The sequence below is a fragment of the Equus asinus genome, unplaced genomic scaffold, assembly GCF_041296235.1.
Source record: "Equus asinus isolate D_3611 breed Donkey unplaced genomic scaffold, EquAss-T2T_v2 contig_197, whole genome shotgun sequence".
Classification (NCBI taxonomy): domain Eukaryota; kingdom Metazoa; phylum Chordata; class Mammalia; order Perissodactyla; family Equidae; genus Equus; species Equus asinus.
Window position 1 is genome coordinate 798,002 of NW_027224846.1, and position 25,845 is coordinate 823,846.

The 25,845-nt window shown below is 37.2% G+C and overlaps 1 protein-coding gene and 1 pseudogene across 3 annotated transcripts in view; one reads left to right on the forward strand and one right to left on the reverse strand.

Annotated features, from left to right (window-relative positions):
- Nucleotides 1–19,999, reverse strand: part of LOC123276114 (ATP-binding cassette sub-family D member 2-like) — a 212,720-nt gene extending 192,721 nt beyond the window's left edge. Inside the window, exons 1-5 of one of the 3 annotated variants that reach the window (XR_011500341.1) lie at nt 17,280–17,510; nt 13,863–15,398; nt 12,139–12,319; nt 3,567–3,688; nt 30–198 (exon numbers count right to left, since the gene is read on the reverse strand). Coding sequence is in view for 1 of the 3 variants with exons in the window: in XM_070503518.1 (XP_070359619.1) it covers nt 30–198; nt 3,567–3,688; nt 12,139–12,319; nt 13,863–15,071 (1,681 nt within the window). In the remaining 2 variants the exon portion in view is untranslated. Of the gene's footprint in view, nt 1–29; nt 199–3,566; nt 3,689–12,138; nt 12,320–13,862; nt 15,399–17,279; nt 17,523–19,935 lie in introns of those variants that run through there. The other 2 variants (XR_011500340.1, XM_070503518.1) reach the window with 2 other exon arrangements.
- A 445-nt stretch (nt 20,000–20,444) lies between these two features.
- Nucleotides 20,445–25,845, forward strand: part of LOC139043281 (regulator of DNA class I crossover intermediates 1-like) — a 60,902-nt pseudogene continuing 55,501 nt past the window's right edge.

Consider the following 25,845-nt stretch of genomic DNA (forward strand, 5'->3'; position numbering starts at 1 on the left):
AAAAATACAAAAACATTTGAGTCTAATACCTTTGATTTCCAACGTATCACTGAGGGATAATTCTATGTTAGCTCCATTCTTGCTATGGTTTTCAGACTCTTGCATGACAGCAGTTCTCTTATAAATGCCTCTTTTCACTTCATCAAAGACCCAAAACATATTGTACACTCGAGCAGTATAGCCTGCTAATTCAGTGATCTAAAACCAACACAGAGAAATAAAATAGAGTTAATATACTCAAGACAGACTTAAAAAAATATGCAATCATATAAGCTTTTTGATTTAATGTTAAAGATCCTATTTTATTATACATGAAAAATAAATAACATATCTGATAACTAAAACAAGTAACGGTAAAAAGCTTATCAAGAGAGCAACATAGCAACGTGTCAATGTAAGTTTGATTGGGATTATAAAACACATAAAAAATTATTCATTCAAGTCACGGTTAAAAACGAAATGTAAAGATTTCAGAATATTAGTGAGACTTAAAAATCTTTGGTCAAGGGGCTGGCCCCACGGCCAAGTGTTTAAGTTTTCACGCTCCACTTCAGCGGCCCAGGGTTTTGCTGGTTTGGATCCTGGGTGCAGACCTAGCACCGCTCATCAAGCCGTGCTGAGGTAGCATCGCACATAGCAGAACCAGAAGGACCTACAACTAGAATATACACTATGTACTGGGGGGCTTTGGAGAGAAGGGAAAAAAAAGATTGGCAGCAGATGTTGGCTCAGGTACCGATCTTAAAAAAAACAAATCTTTTGGTGCCAGCCCCGGGGCCGAGTGGTTAAGTTTGTGCGCTCTGCTTCAGCGGCCTAGGGTTCACCAGTTGGAATCCTGGGCACAGACACTGCACTGCTCATGAAGCCATGCTGAGGCAGCGTCCCACATAGCACAACTAGAAGGACCCACAACTGAAAATACACAACTATGTACGGGGGGCTTTGGGCAGAAAAAGGAAAAAATAAAATCTTCATAAATAAATAAATCTTTAGTCAAATTTCTGATTTGACTCGTTTAAATGACAGATTTCATTTCCAGAAAATTAGAAATTTTGTGAAAAGCTTAAGTTCATTCAATGAAATTATGATCCTTTATTTTGATATCTTTTTTCAATTTAAAATAGGTTTTAAATAGAAGAAAAATACATATTTTTCTTATTAGAAATGAATGTTTCTGAGTCAAATTGATTGTCAAAATTCCTAAGCTTGGCAGAGAAAATATCCCTGCTAGAGGATACCAAAATTGGGAGTGAGCTCAGTGAAAAGCTTCAACTCCTTTTCAGTCCAAATTCCACAATTCAGCTTCTTTTCAAGCCAAACATGATTTATATGCCCAAAGAAAAACATTAAATACGACTTTTTTCTAGGTGAGATTAAAGATAAGATGAGATAAATCTCTGCTTTAGTCCATAAGGCTCAATAGAGTGGTACCTTGCTCCTATCCTGCCAGTGATCCAATTTAGGCTGAATCTCCTGCTGTTTTTCTATTAAAAGAACACCTTGTTGTCAGGGTACTGTGAAAGGTGACTCATCTCCTGTCAAGACCATCTTTCTCAGTGAAAAGGAAAGCACAAAAACCATTCCCTTACAGAAATGTTTACTAGGAAACTGGAACCAATAAGCGAGGCAGGTCACTAGTAAATGTCTCTTAAACAATAAATTGTGGAATAATACAACAATGCTGACATTTGTGTAAGATTTTTGTGTGTGCAAAACAAGCAGTAAAAGAGTGCATATTACTGTCAAAAGCTTTCTACCGTGTTTCTACTGTGTGAGAGGTCTGTAGCTGGATTAGTATCACATTTCTATATGTTAATGTTATAGCTATTTAAAGGGTAATTTCTCAAATGTTATCCACAAAAATCTCCTGAGTTCTCAAGCAGAGGAAAACAGAGCTAAGGATTAACAAAATATGGATTCAAAAGAAACCTGGCTAAATATATTTGCATAAAAAAATAAAAAGTCCAAAACCAAATGTAGAGGTCAATTAAAGAAAAGCAGGAGGCAAGGAGTTAGTAGACCAGGATGCAGGGTGGAGTGGGCCAAGAGTGTCTGAAAAAACCTGAGAATGTGACTGTGGACAAATTACTTTGGGATATAAGACAGGGGGTTTGCCCTTGAACTCTAACTCTAAAAAGGACCCTTGCTCCCTCTGGAGCTAGCAGAGAATGCATGATGCTTTCATGTGCTGTCATAGCAGCAATAAGATTCTTTAGAAGTGAACATTCTGTGATTCAAAGCACAGTCAGCCAAAATAAAGCAAAATGCAATCAGTTTTTGTGTCGGAGACAATGTAGAAAAACTAATTGATATTCTTTCTGTGACTTAGATACCAAAGTATTTTAATGTGAGATGGCTAAAATTTTGATTTGTCATTTAATTTTAATAGTAATTTATTAATCAAAAAACCTATCCTCAAAACTGTGTCTTCAGATTATCAAAATTACTATTTGAAAAATTTTTTAAAATTGAGTTGGTTTGGTACGTGGCCCTAAACAACTGGCTTTACTTTTATTTTTTTAACCCAATTCAAGAAATCAGTTGTTGAATGAGACTGAAAAGTTTTGTGGGTAAATCACAAACTTTGTAACTCTTTTATATGGCTTATTCGAGGCTGATTTAATAGGCAGCTAAATTTATAAAGATGCTCTGGCAATTTATATTGATACAAAAGCCACAAGAGTAATTAATAGTGAGAATGTCTGTCCATGGGAATATTATGTAACATCTGAACTGAATAAAATGATTTCCAGTCTTAACACTGTGATATCTGCAGGTCTTATTACCATTCTTTCAGCAAGTATTTATCGACCACGTACAACATTCCAAGCATTAAAATGGATATTAAGAATGTAAAGCTGAGTAAGACAGTTCCTGCTTTCCACTCAGGGCCTGGTGCAGGGGATAGTCAATTACAATGTGGTAAAGCACCAGGTGTACTGTGAACACAGAGAAGGTAGAGCCAGACTCTGCAATGAAGGCGGGAAGAAGGTGGAATCACAAGAGGGTTTTAGAGGTGGTTGGTGAGGCTTGACTTGTCATGAAGGATGAGTAAAAGTTTGCAAGGTATATAAGTAATATTATTGGCTAACATTTAGTGACTGCTTAATATGTATTGTTTTAAACATTCTAATGCATTAACTCACAACAACCCTACAAAGTCAATGCTATCATCATCCTTATTTCACAGATGATGAAACAGACACAGACAGGTTAAGGAATTTGAGTAAGTTCATATAATTTGTAAATACTGGAGCAAGAATTTAAATTTAGGCACTCTGGCTCCAGAATCCACACCTAGGGGTGTGGGTTTTTTTTTTTTTTTAATTAAAAACAAATACGTCATACTATAGACAGAAAAAGAGGAGCTATAACTGAAAGTGTAAAAATTAAAGGGTATTAGCAGCAATATACTTGGGAGGGCTGCCTTTTATCTTGATTATACTCTTAGCAATGTTTGGTAGAGAAAAATGTTTCCAAAATACTAAGTATATCTTGTAATTTACATTTTGCTTGATTTTCATATATCTTATTTTAATCAAATTGATGACAATAAATGCAAGTACCTCTTTGTATGAAGACATAATCCTTTCAATAGCATCAGCTCCAGAGGCCAATAAATTTCGAGCAGTAGTAAAGGCTTCTGTCCGTTCACTAACCATAGCTTGTTTGGGGCCATCCTCTAGATCTAAAAGCAAATTACAAAACTATTGAGTTTTTTCAAGTAACTAAATGTTTTATTTTATACAGATGAAATTGTGGCCAAAACAACCACATGTAAATTTTTCATTAGTACCAGCAATTTCCTAGAAATTTAATGAATTATTGAAAATACAATATTTGTACGAGATTTTATTTAAAGCTTTCTTTTGTTTCATTATTTTTTTAGAAGGAGATTTGGAACCAAAGTAAGTCTATAGGAATTACGACTATTTTCATTTAGCATTCTTTTGACTTTTTCCAAATTCAACTCCCTGCCCTTATTACAGCTAGGCAATCAAATACTATGGATTTGGTCAATAAAATACTACTAATAGGAATACAAGCAAATATTTCTAGTGTAGTTCCTTTAATAGAAATGCAAGTTAGCTGACCCTCATAATCCAGCCTCTGTCTACCTGTTTCAACCAACCCTCACTCTACAGTCTAGCGGCAGCCCAAACATGCAATACTCTATTTATCCTCTGCTATTTGCATACATGATTTCTTCTGACTTCAATATACTTCTCTTCCTTCTTTGTCTAGCTCTTTCTTCAAGAGTTAACTCTTTAGTCAAGGTTTCCCTGGAAACTTTTGCTGGCCTTTCCAATGGACTTTAAGTTTCTTAAGGGTCAAGAATGTGTGTTTTATTCTTTATTCCTAGTACTCAGCAGAGTCTCCAGCACATAGTACTCCTTAATGTGTATTGAATGGATGCATGGATGCATGGATGGGATGGATAGATGAATGAACATCCTAAATTACTGTCAATGCAGAATTACGGTTAAGAGGAGTCAGACTAGGTTTGAATCCAGGCTTTACTACTTATTGGCAGGTAGTAAGGTAAGTAGAACTTGCCACTTATCCTCTCCATGCCTATTTTCTCATTTGTAAATGAGGGAGACAATAATACTATCTCAAACAATTCTATCTCAAAGAGTTGTTTTAAGGTGAAATACAAATTAAGTGTTAGTCTAATCTATGGCCTATAATAAGTTCTCTAAATATTAGCTGTTATTATTTTCTCTAGTTATTATCGCATATCTATTTAATTTAGTCTCATTCTTCAAAATTATTCTCTCCAAGTCATTACTTTAATCTTTCCAACAATTTGAGTCTCTATCTGGCCCGTCTATAGATTATTTCCAAAGTTCTAAATTAAATGCTGAAAATTAATGAAGAAATTAGAGTGATATAGATAGTCATAGTCTAACTTTGATATTTATTGTTCGCTGATTTATCTCAGTGCAAAGGTTTTTTTTCTCCATATCAGTGCAAATATTTAACTTGTGCCCTATTATGACTACCAGATAATTTCATATTTACTTGCTCACAGACAGCTCAGCTGGGTTTGAAAGAGATCCACGCATAATATAAGGTAAAATGCACTCAGCAGATATTTACTGAACACCTAGATATGCAAGAAATTAGGCAAGGTGCTATAGGACATGCAAGGATAAATGTGATTTTCAGACTCCTTCCTTAGGGAGCCTACAGTTTGGTAGGAGAGAGAAGACAAGTTCCCAAATAACTATGCAGGGCAGCCTATGAAGAGAGTTAATGGGAGGTGTTTAGAGGAGGCAAAGATCATTTCTTGCTGCAAGAGACAGGAAATGCTTCATGGAGGAGTAGACTGTGAGTGAGGCCTTGAAGACCACATATAATTTCAATAGATCATAAGTATAGTATAAGCAACAGGACAGAGAAGGGAAACTTCAAGCAATGCCAACTGAATGATAAACAGTCTGATCAAGTTACAGCATGGGTTGGTGTCAGGCACTGATTTCACCCGAGTATGAGAATCACCATGAGTTCATGGGGCCCTTTTACAATAGTCTAGGGGCCACCCGGTGGCCAAGTGGTTAAGTTCCTGAGCTCCACTTTGGCAGTCCATGGTTTCGCTGGTTGGGATCCTGGGCGCGGACACGGCACTGCTCAGCAGGCCACGCTGAGGTGGTGTCCCACATAGCACAGCCAGAGTCACTCACAACTAGAATATACAAGTATGTACTGGGCGGTTTTGCGGAGGAGAAGAAGAAGAAGGAAAAAAAGAAGATTGGCAACAGTTGTTAGCTCAGGTGCCAATCTTTAAAAAAAAAAAAAGAGGACAAATAGTCCAATGTGGTTCCTCCTAGCCCTACTGTTGTCACTGCTCTAGAGGACTCCTGTTAGCCCCCTTGAAGTGAGTGAGTTTCCCTGAGGAATGAAAAAAGAAAGGCTTTGAGTGCTGGTATAAGTGAGGAGTGAAAAATGTGATTGAATAAATAGACTGGAAACAGAATGTAGATATTCTTACATTTAAATGTGTGACAAAATTTAGATAGACACAAAAAAATTACTGAAAGATTCTCAGCAAGCTACCAAAATAGTGAATTGCTGAATCAGTTAAAGCACTAAGAACAGTTTTGGCTCATAGAGAATCTGGCTGGTGATCTAAAATAATCATGGGATTTTATGAATTTGGGTTAAAAGCGGTTTAAATAGTAGCTTTTACTGACAGTCTCTGTTAAGAAGTAAAAACACTAGCACAGATGAACTGGTGTTTGACATGGCATGGTACTTTCCACGTCGCTTTAGCAGATTAATGCCTATTGGGTTTTCTTCGTGCTTTTAGCAACAAAATTACAAATAGCTCTGGACAGATTTCATTTGACTTTTATTCTACGGATTGTTCTTTGGAAAGTACTGTGAGAGCAGTGCCGGCAGTATTTTGCCATGCACACAACAGCCAACTGCATAACCTCTGTGAGAAGGGTAGATTCCTCAGTGTCAGAGATATAAATTCATGACCTAAAGCACTCACCTATTTTGTATCCCAGATCAACACATTTTATCTTCCTCACCAAATATTTTGAATACGTTGTCAAAAGTGCCTCACTTAAGGATTTAATATTTAACATTATATCTTCTCATTTTACTGCTATTTTCAGCTCTGCTAATAAAAGGATATATTGAAACACGGTCACATCTGTTGCTATTTCACTGAAAAGGTGAGAAAGGATTTAAAACTAAGGTTATGTAATACATTTGTCAAAACCCATAGAACTGTATAATACAAAGAGTGAATCCTAATGTAAACTATGGACTTCAGTTACTAATGTATAAATATTGGTTCATCAGTTATAACAAAGGTATCACATTAATACAAGATGTAAATAACAAGGGAAATTATGGGAGGAGGGGAAATTTGGGAACTGAACACTTTCTGCTTAATTTTTCTGTAAACCTAAAACTATTCTAAAGAAAATTGTCTATTAATTTTTTAAAAATTAAAAAAGCAGGCTACCCTTCTGTACTTTTTTCTTTGGACTTACAATCTGAGTTTACTTCTTGTCATTTATGTTTTATCTTTGCCACCTTGACAAATCTCAATCTTACCCTACCTCATACCATATATAAACATCAATTCTAACTGATGATCTTAATGTGAAATGAAAAACCAATAAATTTCTAGAAGATAAAATAGGAGAGGGCCGGCCCAGTGGTGCAGTGGTTAAGTTGGCACGTTCTGCTTCTCGATGGCCTGGGGTTCGCTGGTTCAGATCCCGGGTGCAGACATGGCACTGCTTGGCAAACGCCATGCTGTGGTAGGCATCCCATGTATAAAGTAGAGGAAGATGGGCATGGATGTCAGCTCAGGGCTAGTCTTCCTCAGAAAAAAAAAGAGGAGGATTGGCAGTAGTTAGCTCAGGGCTAATCTTCCTCAAAAAAAAAAAAAAGGAGAATAACTCTATGACCTTGGGTTAGGCAAATATTTCTTAAACAGGACAAAAAAAGCACTAACAACAAAGAAAATGATTGATAAATTGAACTATATTAAAATTATGAACTTCTCTTAGACACTTAAGAGACTGAAAAGGCAAGAATAGAGTGGGAAAAGAGATTTGAGAGTGTGTGTGTGTGTGTGTGTGTGTGTGTGTGTATCTGACAAACTACTCATTACAGAATACACAAGAGCTCTACAAATGAACAAGCAAAAACCAGATAAGCCAGTTTAAAAATGAAGAAAAAACTTATCGGTACTTCATAAAAAAGGCTATCCAAGTAGCCAATAAACAAATGAAAAGTGCTTAACCTCCTCAGTCATCAGAGAAATGCAAATTAAGACTACAATGAAGCACGCTTATACACTCATAAGAATGCCTAAAAGGAAAAAGACTCACATCAAACATTGACAAAGATGTGGAGCAACTAAAAATCTCTTACGTACTGCATGATACTATTTATATAAGGCTCAAAACCCAGCAAATACTAATGAATGATCGGCAAAATGCCTGCCTTTGCTGTGGCATGGGGGCAGGGGCAGGAGGAAGCGGGGATGGGAGTAGGAGGCTGAAGATGAGGATAAGACTGCGAAGGGGTTTCTGGGATGGGAGCTTCTAGGATGAAGGTAAGGTTCTGTTTCTTCTCAGTGGTGCTCACGTGTATGGGTTGACTTTGCGACAGTTCACTGAGTGGTACACTAATGATTGTGCCGTTGTGGGCATGTATGTTATACTTTAAAAATTATAGCTCCTGACACGAATAGCTAATTACAGCTAAAAAGTATGTCTTTGATATGTACTGATAATTACTGTGACAATAATTGGTCAACAAGAGAGTAGTCATATGTAAACTGACCCAAATACAAAATTATATTTCAACAATTTGGCATTTGAATATGAGACATACTCCTGCAGCAGGAGCTATGGAGATCATCTTGTTGGAAGTACATTTTAGGAATAAAATATCACCCATGTTATGAGGGTTATGGTAGAGTTCAGTTCCATTCCTAAGAGTGCTTTCAGTTGCTACTTCTGATGTGCCACCTCACGTTAGCAGATCACCAACATGTGGACGCTACTGGCAGTGCTAGTGGCTTAGGTGCTCTCTTCACTGTCTGTCAGGTGTCTGTGATAAGGTCTGGCAGAAGGGACCTATAAGTAGCTTTCCCTGGCCTTGCCCAGAACTGCTTTTGATATGAAGAGAAGAAAAGTGGCCTATAACATTAAAAAATTGAGATACAGCTCCCAGGTAACTATTTTCTTGACATAATTTCAGTCTTTCTCTTAATACAAAGCAAAGAAAGGGGTAATGTCCTCTAAGAAAATATAATAGAAGCAATATATAATTCACTATTTCAATGCCTCTATTTCAAGCATTAGCTCCCACGATTGCTTGGTCTCAAACTAAGTTAAGTCCCTTATAGACTAAGTTCCAATATAGCTAAATGGAGGTAGCGTGATGAAGGTAAGAAAAGTAACACACTAGGAATCACATAATGTCTTCTATCCTTAGTGCTTCCACTAACCATCTGTGTGCCCTTAGGCAAATCTGGGTCTCCAGACTGGATGACCTCTAAGCTCCTCGTCTGATGTGAAAATGGCATGATTCCACATGCAATTTTGTAATGTGAACTTGAATATAAACATAATCCTGTCCTAACCATAAGATTTCACTTGAAGTTGTAGGTGGGTGGTATAACAAATCTACTACAAAACTATTTTTCTTTTCTCCTCCAAAAAAACTATGCAGGCTCTTCCTCCTATCTGCACTTTTACCTCTGACTTCCTAATCACTTTTAAATATCTTGCTCTCTTAACAACAATAATCGTGCCAGCAAATGTCTATTGAGCATTTTCGATGAAGCAGGCATTGTTCTAAGTTTCACACATGTACTCTTCTTTAATCCTCCTAACAACCCTGCTATAATTTCTCCCATTTCAGAAATGAGGAAATTGAAGCACAAGAAGGTTAAATGACTTGCCCATAGTCATAGCCTAGTAAGCAAAAGAGTAAGCATTTGAACCCAGGCAATCTGATGCCAGAGCCCACATGGTAAGAATAGAATAAATATTAACAATGAGCCACCTGAATTCTTACTACTTGCTGAGAACTGTTTCAAAGCACATTAAATACATTATATACAATTTCATAATTCTGTAAGATATATATTACTATACCTATGGTTAAGAGAGGAAAACTGAGGCATATAAAGTTTATGCAAATTTCTCAAGGATGGATAACTACTAAATAGCTGAGTCAAGATCTGAACAGTGGCCTGCTTCTTTATTGTATTGTCTTTTTTTCCTCTATCCTACTTTTTCTCCCTTTTCTCTTTGCCATTCTTCTCTCATTCACCCACTTTTTCCACCTATTTTTGCTTTAAAATATACAGTATCATGTATTTAATTCATCTCTAACATAAGGGACAACTCAGGGCATAAGTGTAAATTAAGACTGAAGATTAGATTAGAATATATGATATGTAATTCCAAGACCTAAAGCCTCAAAGATATATCATTATTTAGAAAAAATAATTTTGTATGAGTAAAATGCTAACAATATTTTCATGTGTTAAATCATTGTAGATCAAATGTCTTTAGTAAATACGTACAAACATTATAAGCGTATATATAGTAACATTAGAAATTACAGAAGATATTGAAGCAGCTTCTCATAATAATGCTGTCATATGAATTTATTTTTTTCTTCTATGAAATTCTTATACTGCTTCTCTTTGTATAAAATCCTCTTTTGAAAAGAAGCTTTAAGAATTACTTTATTTTACTTGCATCACTGTGATTATCATAATTTCAATCTGAAATTTTAATGTTGTTTCTTTAATTTAATATGATATTTTCAGGATTTATTTTTAAATATCTTATTACATCACCCATAGAAATAAGATTGTTAGATTCTTTGCATACACTGTTTACTTCTTACTGGTCTCTGTGGGGTTAATTTGTCACCATTAATAGCTGCATTTTCTCTGCTCTATGTTGAATACTCTGGGGTTTTGTAATAAGACAGTGCTTCCAAGCACTAAGAGAACTACACCATAATCTTGTCATTGGTGTTGTCTCTATACGTTATATATGAAACTTTTAAAACATCCATATACTTAGATCCACTATGAATATCTGATAATTTTGTTGTGTCTTACTAAAACTAATCTCAAGACCATAAATTTTTGTGTCATTTTTTTCTCCAATACTTTTTTGAAAAAGCAATTTATTTTATCTTATAATGAAAGGATTATGTCTAAAAATACTATTACTAACAACGCCTTATTCAATATAAACTTTTTAAATGATTTTTTAAAAAATAAAACTTTGAAAACATAAAAATAGATAAAATTCAGTTTCCCAGTGGTCTAAACACAGTATTAGACAGTTGAGTTGTGGAGTATATTTGGTATATCTATAGTCTTATCACATGGGATTGACAAATTCCAATTTACTAAAATGAACAATTTTAGGGTAAGAATGACTCAAATTTGACAAGTTTTTTTGTAATAATTGGTTAAAGCATTGAAGCACTGTTTCAAAATATTAAAGTATAGGGTAATTTTTTTACTTGTTTTTATTAGATGACTTCAAACAAATAATTCTTAATTCTACACCAAAAATAGCCGTAAAATAGTGTGAATTCTGTTACCTTATTCTCAGTGTTGCCTTTTGTTTCCTAGGTAATAATTGTCACTCTGTATCAAGAACGTCAAGAGCATGCTCTGTACTTTATAAACATTATTCTGTTAAATCCTCCCAACAGTCCTCTGAAGCAGCCTTTCCAATTCTCGTTTTACAGATGAGGAAATGGAGGTTCAGAGTTTAATTAACATGACTAAGAGGATACAGGCAGGAAGAGGGAAAGCCACGAGTTGAGCAAAGCTCTGTCTTACTACAAAGCCCATGCTTTTATTTAGTTACTTCAACACTAAGGCCAATTTTGACCAAGTGGTTTTTAAAGAGAAGGGGGAACGTTAAATTTTGGAGGAAGAGCAGAAAATGCTGCTACTTTAATTAACTCCCCTTTGTCTCTGCCCATTAAGACCCAAACTCCCATCTCAAGTATTACAAAACGTTTTAATATTGTTCTTGTTGTCCTTATCTTTCTTAGTTATCCCAAAGATGAAAAATGTTGGTAAAAACCACTGGGGTGGTGATAGCTAGAATTAGACAGGGGCAGCTTGACAACCCCTACCCCCACAATGCCACCAAATCATGCTACACAGGAGGTTTATACATGTTACCTACAAGTAGAGGAGATCTTGTTCCATGGTGTGAAGCACTTCCTAAAACAATATTCCTAGTTGCCTAATGTAGTCAACCAACTCTGCAAATCACAAAACAGGGCAGATCCAGTTACAGAATATTTATAGACTAAACACATGGGATGTGCAGAACTGAAGTTTAAAACACATGGAGAGAACTTACACTGCTTTTCAAGATATTAATTTGAAATATCTCACAACTGGAAAGGACTTTTGAGCCACTTATCTCCTTTCACATTGCAGGTATTATTATTGGATGTTGCAAAGTCTGCCTCTGTTTCTGACCATTAATGACCACAGAAAAATGGCTACATATTCAGTTTCACTCACACAAAACCAGCAGTGACACCTTCAAGAGAAATAATCCTAAACATATATTGAAGATTAAGCATAACTGTCATTACCACCATCTGCAAAGCCAGTTGCAGTGATAATAGGTACAGCCACCATAATCAGTCCACTGCTGCTCCAAACATACTTCATCAAGAACTGCTCTATCATGATGTACCACAAACGTTTGGATAAAATGAGGTTCATCTGATCGGCTAAAGCTTTGTAACTTTTCTGGAGTTGCTTCATTTCCACCTATAGAGGGAAAAAGAGGCAAGAACCCAGCATGAGTTATAAAAGTAAATACTGTATGTCTGGAGGCTTTCTTTAAAGATAGGTACACATTATTTTGTTTTACTTAGTATAGTATGATCTATGATTCTAACAACTAAAAAATACAGATTAATAGAAGAATGAGTCATTATTATTTAATTTGGTCACACCTATACTATTGAAAAAAACCCATGATACTTAGTAAATATAAAGTACATGTCAGTGATTTATAATTTTTATTTCAAAATTACTTGCATGAGGTTAAAATTAAACGATATTCTATAAGACATGAGTAAACAATGTTAGAACTTTATCCTTCTTGATCACACCAAAAATATTTGAAAATAAACACATGACACACATATGTGTAATTAGATTCCATTTTCGAACTAACTCAATTTGCTGGATTTTGTCTTAAATGCCGGAGGCCTACAGCATGCTATAATTTAAATCACTGAGTTCAATGATTCAAGAAGAATCACAGGTCAATATGACTAATACAACATATAAGGCCAATTTTCAAGGGGGAGTAGAAGTCCTAAATTTGCTTTAAATTTTCTTCTTCAGATTCCTACTACTGTAAACATTTGTCTTGATAACTAATGATGCTTCAAAAAGTAAAGAATTCTGCTTGGGAATTAAAATACCATTTCAACTTAAGAATACCTGAATATTTCATTTGTACTAAGTCATTTGTATTAAGATTTCAGATGCATCACCTTAAAAAATTTGGTCGTATTTAATATTCTGAGGTTACTTCAATGCTCTGGAAGTTTATGTAATTAGGCTAACTATTTTAGGGATCTGCTTAATGTCGAAAATCTTTAGTATTCAGAAATAACGTTCTGAAATTCCTTTTCTCCTCCTCATTTCTTCTCTAATCTTAGCTTTTCTCTCAAAGCCAGACAAAATTTCATTTCACTGCCTCTTTTTATTTGTGTCAAACATGGTGCTGAACATTAACTAAGAGTTGGAAATGCTATTTGTGAGACACACTCTCCTGCACTTCTTAGGACTGAGGACCCTCCATTGCTGACCAGACATGCAAAATTGTTAAACTTGTCTTTCATGTAAAAGGACAGGGTTTTTTTTCCTCTTAAAAACAAAGGGCCCTCAATAATAACAACAAGAGAATACCATCCTAAATTTTCCATCTCAATGGACATGTGTTTACTCAGTTTCCAAACACATTTTCTTCTAATGTTCTACACCCAATTAGGATTTAAGTTTTAAGAAAATGCTTCAGAGATAATTCTGAGCATGTTTGGGTAACTGAGGCTAAGTAGACTGAGTACTGAAAATTTTATTCTCATGAAACTTTAGAAAAGTTTGCACTCTATAATTCTTTAACAACTTGTGAGTAAAAAGGGTAAGGAAGCATACATTCTAGTACAGGTTTAGATGTCATAGGAGTCTAAAATGTTAAAGAAGTGGGTCCATCAACAGTACAACAGATGGTATCTAGCACTGCAGTGGCAGCTTGAACAGTCTCACATTTCACCCATCATCTTAATTTCTATCTTACCTTATGTCCTCTGTAAAAGGCAATTTCTTCAACATTGGCTATAATTCTGGAGTGCACATACCGCAGATAGCCTTTTCTATGAGCTTCTTCAGCCACCAATTTACCAAATTTGGGAGAGCAGGCTTTCAACACTTTAGCAGTGGCATATACCACAAGCCCTGCTAATAGGGTGAGCCCAATTGGGCTAGCTCCTCTGGATGTAGCAGTCTGGATGAGCGTATAGGAGGTCAGGATTACATCTAAAATAGGTTTGGTCAGATTAGAATACAAGTGAGCCACAGATTGGGAGAACATCATAATATCCTCAGTAAGAGACTGGTCAGGGTTTGCCAGCCTCCCATCCATATTGATCACCTTATAAGAAGTCTGATTTGTAAAACAGGTTTCATAGGCATGGCCTACTAGGCGAGTTCTGAAGGCCAAAGCCAGTTTGCACTCCAGGTACCTTATCGCACTGTTCACAGAGGTAGCAGGGATGGCAATCATAAGCCACTTGAGTAATTTGATGATGAAAGCCAGTTTGCACTCCAGGTACCTTATCGCACTGTTCACAGAGGTAGCAGGGATGGCAATCATAAGCCACTTGAGTAATTTGATGATGAAAGCCAGTTTGCACTCCAGGTACCTTATCGCACTGTTCACAGAGGTAGCAGGGATGGCAATCATAAGCCACTTGATTAATTTGATGATGAAAGCCAGTTTGCACTCCAGGTACCTTATCGCACTGTTCACAGAGGTAACAGGGATGGCAATCATAAGCCACTTGAGTAATTTGATGATGAAAGTCCGAGGCTTCTTTTCCACAATGCTTTTCACGATTTTTCCATCCAGACCAGCCACATAGATAGACAGAAATGTTCTCGAGATTAGAGCCACCGAGTGGAGGCAGAGCCACCCTGTTTCAGTGGTCACAAGTTTTGGAAAGAGAATTTTCCAAAGTTCTAGTAGCTGTTTGAAAAAATCTGCATTCACTCCAGGCGAAGAATTTTTACAAGTGGTCTCGGTGCAATGCAGTATTTCTCTGTTCTCTGCAGTCGGGTAAGCTGCTTCTTTTCTCTTCCTGTGGCCAGATTGCTTTAAACGCTTGCTAATGATGGGATAGAGGGTTTTCAGAGCATATGCCACAGCCACCAGGCAGGCAGCCCTTTTAGCAGCGCTCGATCTGGTCCATTTCACTCGATCAGCTGCTGCATTTAGCATATGTGTCATTTTCCCAATTACCCAAACCGGCTTCAAAAAGAATTGGTTTTAAAAGATCATGATCCCCCGGAATCCCCAGCAAATGTTTCAGAAAGTCCTACAACGTTCCATAGTCCGCAGCATTTCTTCTCTTCTTTATTTAAATTTTGCTTTTGTTTTTTTCAATTTTGTTCTGCTGTGACAGGTGCAGCGGAGCTCAGACTCCACCGCACCTACTGGGGATGATTCCCTCAGAAGCTCAAGCTGCACTAAGCCGCCCCAAGCTCCTCCCTCACAGGCCCCTCATTGGCTGTGAGGATGGTGGGACCTTGGAATCCTCGCCGCTTCCCTTTGAACCTTGAAAATGAGGAGAAAGCAAAGCGAATTACATCCTTAGGCAGGAGTCCAAAGAGTTAAATGTCTATTTTTGGAAAGGTCGAATCAGGGCAGCCGCGGGAGACAAAACCTGCCCCAGCTACTGAGCATGCTCAGCGTCACTTAGAAACGCACAGAAGTTTCAGAATATACATCACTCCTCTAAGGTTTTAGTAGATACCACAAGGGGAAGAGCGGAAAGAAAAGGAAATTTCCAAGCGCTATAAAATGAGATGAGGGAGAAGGAGCTAGGGAGATGAGGGAGGAGGGGCAAGAGGACCAACATGAAATGAATGTGAAAAGGATATGGAATGAATCTGAAAGGGTATGGACTGAATCTGAAAGGGAGAGAGAGGAAAGGGACAAGCGGGAGGGACACTGGAGAAAACAAACTATCAAATACTTAGATCTGTTTTTCAGTCCCATTTTATTTTATTTTTTCTGTCTGTGTTTCTCATGAAGTCCCAGAATCTATCAGACAAGTCGTAATTGAGGGCATATTTTGTAAATAAATAGGAGAGAAGTCTTCTGCAATATAGAAAATAGTTCTTTGCTATATCTCCATCTCTATGTTTACTTGTCCTTACAATAAAAATCTTCCAGCCCCACAACTGCTACTTTTAGCAATGCAGATCTGATGCACTGGTATTTATTTACAAGGTGACTATTGAATAAAAAAGAGCAGTGTTTCACTTCTACCACCCTCTGTGTCCTTTAGATAGTTGTTACTTGGAGGTGTGTGACTTTATAACCTAAAGTTAACCATTTGGGAATCCAACTGGAGTTAGATGGTGGAAATAGCTTCTCTGGGACCTTACTTCATTTTTTGAGAGTTCTTTGTCTTTTGCAAACTTTTGTTTTGCTTGTTTTGTTTAGGGTTAGAGATAATCTATTGGCTACTTCCCACTTTGGTTATTTGATTCAAACAAAGAGTGTTAAAAAAATTTTCCCTACATCCCTAATGGAGGACTTAAACTGCTAAACAGTCAAGCGAAATTCTGCATACTGTTAAATATGTAAAATGTTTAGGTAAGGATGAGTGTGTTTTCGAATATGCAAAAACATTTTTGCTTCCCCACACCCACCACCCCCCACAACATACATACACATTTCTAGTCAACTGGAAGCCTGGGAAGATATGCATTAAATTAGAACAGAGGTTGGCAAATTATAACCCAACCAGTGGGCCAAATTTGGCCCGCCACCTATTTTTTTATGGCCCTTGAGATAAGAACAGTTTTTACATTTTAAAATGGTTGAAAACGCATCACAAGAATAATAATATTTTGTGGTGCATGAAAATTACATGAAATTTTTATTTCAGTGTCCATAAATAAAGTTTTATTGGAACACAGCCACACCCATTTATTTATTTACTTATTTTCTATGGCTTTCAAGCCACAGAGCCAGAGCTGGATAGATGAAACAGAGCCTAAAATATTCACTATCTGGCCCTCTTCAGAAGAAGTTTGCCAACCCTTGTGCTAGAATATAAAACCTGTCTCAGTGTTGAATGATCTTCATTATTCAGTTTACTGTGAATAAAGAACTATTCTCCTTTTCACAAGTAACAATAGCCTTAAACTTTTAAAACTCCTTTCCCATGTACCTATATGAATTTCAAGAATCATCACAGGTCTCTTTTCACTTGTTTGCATTCAATTCAGCAGATTGACTAATACATGAGTGGCAAATTCATGCAAATTTCTTTTATAGCTGGCCATATTAGCAGCACAATCTATCATTCATTCCATTGAGACTTTCTAAGTCTGTATGTAGAGATCATAGTGTTATAGTGGTTATTTTCAAAATCTTTTATTCCTAATCTCACGTTTTTCATGTGTCAAAGTAAGGATCTCTTACCCTTATAAACTTTAATTCTTTATGTCACATCTCCTGACTGTGATAAGACAGGTGGAGGGCCAGGGTAAACTTAGCTGGGGGTGATAGGAGGATGTTCAGCCAGGCAGAACACGTTCACAGAGGGTTGCACCGGTCAGCAAGCAGCTGGCAGTCGAGGCAAGTGGCCTGCATCACTGGCATAGGACAGCCACATCAGGGGAGGAGCAGGGCAGTGGGAAATCTAGAAGCAAAGAAGGTTAGAGATCGAATCAGGCCTGCACTTAGTTGTAGGTAGGTCAGTTTATCAACTGATAATGAAGCTAGGGTATAGGAACAAGCTTTTATTGGCTTGAGTGAAAGACTTATTAGAATGAGGAAAATAATCAAGATAGAAAGACAGAAATTTGGTTACCGGAATTGTGGTGCAGGGAAGGTTGGAGGCCAGTTACTAGAACTGGGGAAAAGGTTAATGTGAGATTTGACCTAATGATGAGCCACTTAAGTACAGATGTAACTATCACCATTTTAATTCCACTCCCACCCTTCACTCTACCCTACCCCCAAGAGTCAGGGTTGGTCCTAGCATCTGAGACCAAGCTCAAGACTTCAGGGAAGGCAGAGGAAGAATTCAAGATGATAGGAAAACAGATACATAATTCCAGTTGGAAATATATGCCATTTAAGTAAGAAACTAAGAATGTCAAGGTACTTCTTTCATTTTTTATATTGCCATGCAATTAAAGCAGAAAGAATGCTAATTTAGTTTGAATTTCAAACTAGGTGAGAAAAAAAGAGTGAAAAAAAGTCACTTGTTACTATAGTAAACATAATTCAGCCTAATTTCCACTCAATCTTCTCAACTTTACATGTGTTTATATGGGAAAGCATTAAAATTTTTCTTAAGAGAGGAGAAATAATCTTAAAAAAAGATCTTGAAAATGAATGAAAGTTAAAAAATAAGCAATAATTATCAAATTACTCTGTTCTCAAGTGTGATACTCTCAATGTCAGTGTCACAGTGGGCATTACCAACAACCATGGAAGAGCAGGATTAAATAGACTTTATATATATATTAGAGACTATATATATATATACACATATATTAGGAAAACTACATGCTTTATAAACAGTAAAACATCAGAAATAAATTTTTATAATAAAGAGACCTACCTATATAAGTATATGAATAAAAATGTATAATGTAGATAATATGTGTTATGTGTTTAGATAGTAAATCACCAGAGAGTAAATAATTTTTAGCAATAAAGATAAATTAAGGTTTAAGATTTGGGATGCATTTGCTGAGAAGGATGCATTTGCTAAGTAGTATTTTATCTGTGCTGTATTCCTTTCTTGAACTGTTTCCTGACCCAAGAGATTACCTAATTGCCCTACTGGCCCTAAAATAGCACAGCATTTGACTCATTATCTACCAGTCATGCTAGCCTTATTCATGTGAGCCACAAACACAATGAAGATGAGATCTTAGGTCAATATTTCATCTGTTACAAATAACCACCTAATAACTGGTTCATAATGAAATGTCTTTTGCTGTGAAGGAAAACCCAGCAAATATCTTGTCTGAGGATGTATCTCATAGGTTAATCTTTCCTTAGCCTAATTTACCACTTCCACTGCCTCTCTGTGACTGGAAAGAAAGCAGTGACTCTAGTCAGAGAGAAGACACGGTTCTATCCAGCTCCCACTTCTTGACTCTTCTCAACAGATTGGTCAACCTGTCCTTTATGTCTCTACCTATAGAATATATTTTAAAAGGTCAGTCAATCCTCTCTAAAATTATTTTCCCCTTCTAGTTAATTTAGTTAATTTGTACCTGTTTCAAAATGTTGAAAGTAGGAAAGGCTAACACACTGGGCCATTGCTTCTGACTCGATTGTATGGTTTAGTTACTGAAAAACAATGAGCTACTCCATGACGAAGACTAATTTGTTCTGAAATGCTATACTCACTTGGTTTAATTCAAACCAATGATAGATATACTTTGGTGAATTTTTGTGACAAAAATCAGTATTTCTATGATTAAACGATGTCTACCAGGGCACATAATCCTATTTTAGGCAACTATATTTTAGGCACTATTTCCCAATGAGTTAACAGAAAATGTATCATATTTGAAAATGAGAGATTGCCCAGGTTAAAAATCTGGAAAACAATCATGACAATTGGGGAAAAAAAACCATTTTGTGCATTTGTTTGGTACAGGAGATTTCTAGTTTCTAACCAAAATATCATAGAACAGTGTGTAAGATAAACGTTTTGTGAGGATATACAAACATAACACAGAAACGATCAGTAAAATCCAACTTTCGTTTTGAGATTTTTTTCGGTAAGGTGTTTAAAGTCTTTGGGTCTTTACAGCTAAACCCAGTTTTGATCAAGCTCTCTAAGAAACCCACAAAATGGTAAGTTACTACAGCGCAATATTTCTAATAAACAACTGTGTACTGAATATTGAAACTGCACGTGAAAGATATTTAAAGGATTTGGATATGGAGTGATGTGGGAATGGAAACATCATCTTGAGGATTACGGATCCATATCTTTGTTCTTGCCTTCTTTTTCTCCCCTCAGTCTGTTCTTTGACCTAAAAAAAAAAAGGCTGAGACCTACAGCAAAGTAAATAAAACTATGGTGGGGGTGGTTTGAAACACTAACCCTGCGGCCACAGCCCGACACTTCATTTCTTGAGGGTTCCTTCGCCCGACCGGTTGAAACTGCTGTGTTCTTCCTCTTTCGGACGCGCTGCCTTCCCACGGCGGCCCTCTCAGGACAGCGTCTCCGCAGAAACCGCAGAGGCTGCCGGGAGACCCGGAAGGAGCCTAACCAGGCCTCAAAGGCTGTAGGGAGGCTGGGCTATAGGCCCGTGGGCCGGAGAGGAGCGGGCTGAAACCGAGGAAGCTGTGGCTTAGCACTGAACGGAGCCGTCTGAAGTGCAGCTGTCAGAACCCCAGTGTCTTCTCAGAAGTTTTGGGGAGATGAACTGGGTCGGGGGCTCCCAGTGAGTCGTGCTGCTGGAGCTTGAGACTGTAGCCTTGCGTCCCTGGACGTGCATTCCCGTCATGGCGCCTCTTTCCTAGGCCTCGGAGGGGAGGGCACAGCCTTGCCTGGGGGCAACTTGCTAGGAGAGGTCTTTTAATCTTCCCCAAGCCGGGGACCCTAGCACCATGTCTCTGCTCTTAAACCGAAAGCAGCTCAGCTTTTCCCCCACTGTCTTTCCAAAAGCTTCACATGTGGGGCCCGCCGTGGGTGAGGTTCTCTGCTCTCCCTCCCCCGCCTCCCGGGTCCTCCTCCTCTAGTGAGACCTCTGAGCAGCTGAGCCCTCTTCTCGGCCCTGCTTCTCCCTTTTCCATGGGATTTCTTTGCGTCAATATATCATCTTTGCACAAATTTGTAAGGCGTTATGGAAGAGGCCATTCCCTGCTGCCCTTAAATCCATTGGTGGGGGCTCGTATCCACCATAAATCCAATTTAGTTTGTTTTTGCAAGGGAGGGAAAGTGAAGCGTTTTTTGCTTTAACTTACAAGAGAATTTACAATTTGTTTTGTATTTAGAATTAATCACATAAAGGAGGATGAGTTGACAGTTTAGCTTTATGTAACCTGTTCATTGCTGTTGACCTTCAAGTCCACTAGGATAGAAATCATGTGGGCCTGTAATTTCGTTTGATCAAATTCCCCTGACGAAAAGAATTGTTTTGATTGAAACATTAAGCCATTAAATACAATTTTTGTCACAAGTAGACCCAGGACAGTGATGATATGGTTAGAATATAACACATTTAAATTCTTAGGAATTTTATAAGAGGAAAGACAGCTTTTGTGTTCAAGTATTGTAACGATGTCTGATAATTTTAGCAATAGCATTTATCCTGTTGAAGATATGTTAGCATCGTATTTTAGAAGTTTATCTGATTTATTCCTAGCTAATGTTCTAGCATCATGCTTCCACTTTGGAGAAAAGTGAAAACTCACTTACAAACGTCACACAATTTAGTTGATACATGATTATAATTTGATGTTTTTGAATTCTTTAAAATGTGAATATTAAATGAGATACAAAATCATCTTACAAATGCTTAAGCAGTATTAAAATATAGGTGCTATTATTATTCTGTCATATATCTTCTGGTTATTCAGGGAGTAGTATTTTGGTTGCTAGTGGGAGGATGCAAAAGCAATGTACTGCAGGAAACGTGTAGTCTAGGATTGTGTTTCTCAAAATGAGATAGTGCTGCACCTGGAGATATTAGGTCCCAGGGGGTTAAGAAACCACAGAAGAAACGTGACACATCTCCCTGGAGCATCAGTTTTATTCACAGATCGGAGGAAAATATATTTTTTAATTTAAGTAAACATGGATATGTTATAGAGTAAAAGGCAAAACTTGTGTGAAGTTGTAAGAGAAAATATGGAATTTTAAATAAATTTTCTTGGGGAGGTTGGGCTCGTTAGGGTCAAACTCCAGATTGGTAATGAAAAAATGAGTGTCTCCACTTTGTACTATCCCAGCAAACAAAGGTAGACAAGATTAGTTGATCATGGCGCTCTGACCATGAGGCCGTAAGGGCCTCAGAATCTGAGACAGTGCTTAGTAATCACTAGCAGTTGATTGGAGCTGCTATAGAGTAGAAGTTTTAATCCTTGTCTCAGACCATCCTTGAGTACTTGTTTATTTCCCTCTGTTGTAGGATTAGTTTTTGTTTGAAAATTTTGAGAACTGTTAGGAACTTAAAATACAGACGAGTAACTAGAGAACATTTACAAAGCTCTCTCAGAGCTGCTCCATCAGAGAATTCGGCATTAATTAATTCAACAAATACGTTTTTACTTGCCTCCCTGTTTAGGGCATTGTCAAGCTGTATAGTGGGATTCAAAAGAGAAAAAGATAAAACTTTGGACCACAAAAAGAATTTATGGTAGAATGGTGAGATTTGAATTAGGTGAATGATTTTAAGACTAGATAGTTAAATGGTACTTAATATATAACAAGTGCTGTTGTAAGAACTTTTTGTATATTAGCTCATTTACTCTTAAGAAGAACCCTATGAGGTATGTACAAATGTTATCCTCATTTTACTGATAGGGAAACTGAGGCACTGTTAATGTTAAGTGGCTTGCCCAAGGTCACCCAGCTAATCAATGACAGTTATTTGAGAACCATATGCTTAATGGCTATGCTATGCTATGCAATGTAGAAATACGAGTGTTGTGAAAGTGGCACATGTAAAGGGCTATGGATATTTAGAGAACAGAGAAATTACCTTAAACCTTGAAGGATAACAGTGTTGCACAGAACAAGCGCCACAGAGAAACAATGAAACACAGGTTCTTAAAAGCTGAAAAGGAAGTGAGATAAATAATTATCAAATTGGAGACCTAGTTTTTACCAAGGCTTCTTAGAAGAGATGGGTTGGGAGGGCAGTATTAAAGAACCTGAAAGGATTATTTGGCAGACAGTAGATAGGTCTGCATTAAGACAGGAAAACACTTGCAAAGAGGCTTTCTACCTTTTTTCCAAGGAAATGAATGAAGCAGGCTATAGCAAGTTTATATTTTGGTTGTAGCAACCTGATTGTATACACTAAATCAAACCAGGGTATTCTTGTTGTGTATTATAGGGACCTGATATACAGTTTAATTGCAGAATCATTTGATAGGAGCGTCTTTACAATTGCAAAGGTCTTTGCAAGTTTTCTTGGCATAAAAGAAACTTGGCATTTAATTTTTTGCTGCTCTTCTGTTTGGGGAGTCTACCAGTCATATGTAAGATTTTTTTTGTGAGGGAAGGGACTGGTGGCTAGGGAAGAAATAAGCTTTCCTTATTTTGCTTTTTAAATTACTTGGTTTGGCTTTAGTGTTATGCTTTGTGGACGTCTTTGAAGATATAACATTTCATTTCAAACAAAGTCTCATTTAGGGTAAAGAGATTTGGTCTAAGCTGAAACTAATTGACATATCTATGATAGCAGTTCCCAGTCTACTGTCCCTGAAACTTGCTAATCAGCCATAATGTCAGATTTTTCAATTTAATGGTTTCTTTCTTTTTTTCCTAAAATTATATTCTTTTTTTTGACTTAAAATGCCCCTCCCATTTTAAGTCCTTTCTTTTTTTCTCCCCCTGCTTTTTCTTCCCAAATCCCCCCAGTACATATTTTAGTTGTGGCATGTGGGACGCCACCTCAGTGTGACCTGATGAGTGGTGCCATGTCCACGCCCGGGATCTGAACCAGTGAAACGCTGGGCCACCTAAGCAGAGGGCGCGAACTTAACCACTCGGCCACAGGGCTGGTCCCAAGTCCTTTCTTGACAAAATTAAAAATATGAATCATTTGTCAGTCTTACCAATTAAATAATTTTTTTTTTTTAGTTGTCTGGGAATCATTGACCTAGAACTCTAATCTTTGTTTTGTACTTTTACGTCAGCACTGAGACCCTGTGTTTTCCTAGTCACATTGAGGTGTAAATTTGAAAGAGGACAGGTATAAGCACTGATCTTTTTAATTTGGAAAAGATTCTCTTTTATTTTCAGTATTTGGTGATTGATGATTTGTTTCACCAAATTCATAGCCACCTCAGACATGAAGGTGGTAGGAAGAGAAGAGAGAAAGGAGAAGATAAAGATGTGACCAGTCTTTGGGCCTCGATATGCTATTCAGAATGGGATCAACTATAGATCTGAAATACAGCACTATACATGCAGTGTAAGAAGACTTTTTGTTTTAATTAGAGGAGGTTTATTTTTATAACTTAGATTGAAGAATGCAACCCGTGTCATAAGAAAGACACAGATAAAATCCTGTTTGAATTTAGGTGAAGGAGAGGTTTGCATTTGTAAATGTAGGCCTAGAATATTCACCTGTGCAAAGTATTTAGTGAGTGCTATGTACCAGGCACTGTGCCAGGTCAGAGTATAAAGTAACTGAAATTTAGTCTCTTTCTGAGAGATTTGTAGCTTATTGGGGAGGGGGGAATATGACATTCCATAAAGTTTGAAAATATTGAAAGATCAGGGGCCAAAATATATGATTTAAAAAAAACAATGTGAACAATAGTAGAACATAGGAAAGTTTTAGCTGAGAGTTTGGCAAATCAGAAACAAGGCTAAAGGAAAGTTTGATGGAGAAAAAGAATAAAATAAATGTTATGTAAATAGTTGGAGACAAGATTACTTATTTAAATACTTAAAAATGTATATATGTGTCTGCGTGATGGTGAGGTTGAAAACCAGACTGAGAAGTTGAAATTTGATCTGTTGGATATTGAGGAGTCATTCAAATTCAGAAGTACCACAGTGAAAGTGGTATTCTATGACTGTTTGTTTGTGGTGGTAGTGGTGTGTCGTTTGGAATATAGTGGTGAAAGACTCCAAGACAGTGATACCAGTTAGGATTCTTCTGGGGAAAAATAATCAATACTATTTTTCCGTTTTCTTGTATGACTATATATTTTCCAGATCAAATCAAAACCAGTCCTAGGGCTGGCGCGGTGGCCGAGTGGTTAAGTTCGTGCGCACTGCTTCGGCGGCCCGGGGTTTCGCCAGTTCGAATCCTGGGCGCCCACATAGCACTGCTCATCAGACTATGCTGAGGTGGTGTCCCACATGCCACAGCTGGAAGGACCCACAACTAAAAATACACAACGATGTACTGGGGGTCTTTGGGAGAAAAAGGAAAAATAAAATCTTTAAAAACAAAACAACCCCCAAAAAAGCAAGCAAAAAAAACCAGTCCTATGTGAATTTGGGTTAATTATTAAACCTCTCTGTATAGGAGCAGATCAGGTTGTGAGGGACCTTCATAATGGAAAAAAGAATACAAAATTGTGACTACAAAATTAGGTATAGGGCTTGGAAGGGGAATATGCAGATGAAGGGCTCTGAACTTAAGTTTAATTAGCTTTACAATAAATTCTCTTTACTGTGAATTAGCCTCTGTCCCTGCATCTCTTTCTTCATCTGTTAAATGGGGATAACACTTAAATGTACGGTGAACATCATCCCAGTTTGCCTAGGACAGTCATGGTTTATGCCTGTGATCCTAGTGGCACGCCCAGTTTAGCATTTGTTTTCGGAGTTTTTGTTTTTTAATTAAATATAAGCTACCATTAATGGTTCCGTTAAAATGAACCCAGATAGAATCAGTGAACATCCTTTTTTTTTTTTTTAACCTCTGCCGTGGTCTGTATTAGTGCATGAGCAACGTGTGCGGTGAAGAACGTTCTCACTTTAACATGTGGTTAAATCTGAAGACATCCAATGATAACCCAGGCCTGACACTTTCCAGATAGAAAGTAACTAACAGCTTCTTTTAAAGATAGCATGAAGGGCGCTTGCTGATAAAGTGTGCTGAGACATGAGTGGCTGGGTACAACTAACTTGCTGGATGGGATGGGAGAAGTATTTAATGCTGCTGTCTCTGCTATCCACTTGTACCAGCTAGTTGTAACATTGCATTCTAAGGTCTGAGAGATTTGTATAGCCGCCATGCCTGGGAGTGGGGTCAATAGGAAACATGGAAAATTTTAGATTAGGTGTAAGTGAAATATTTGCTAGGAATAGAGGCTAATC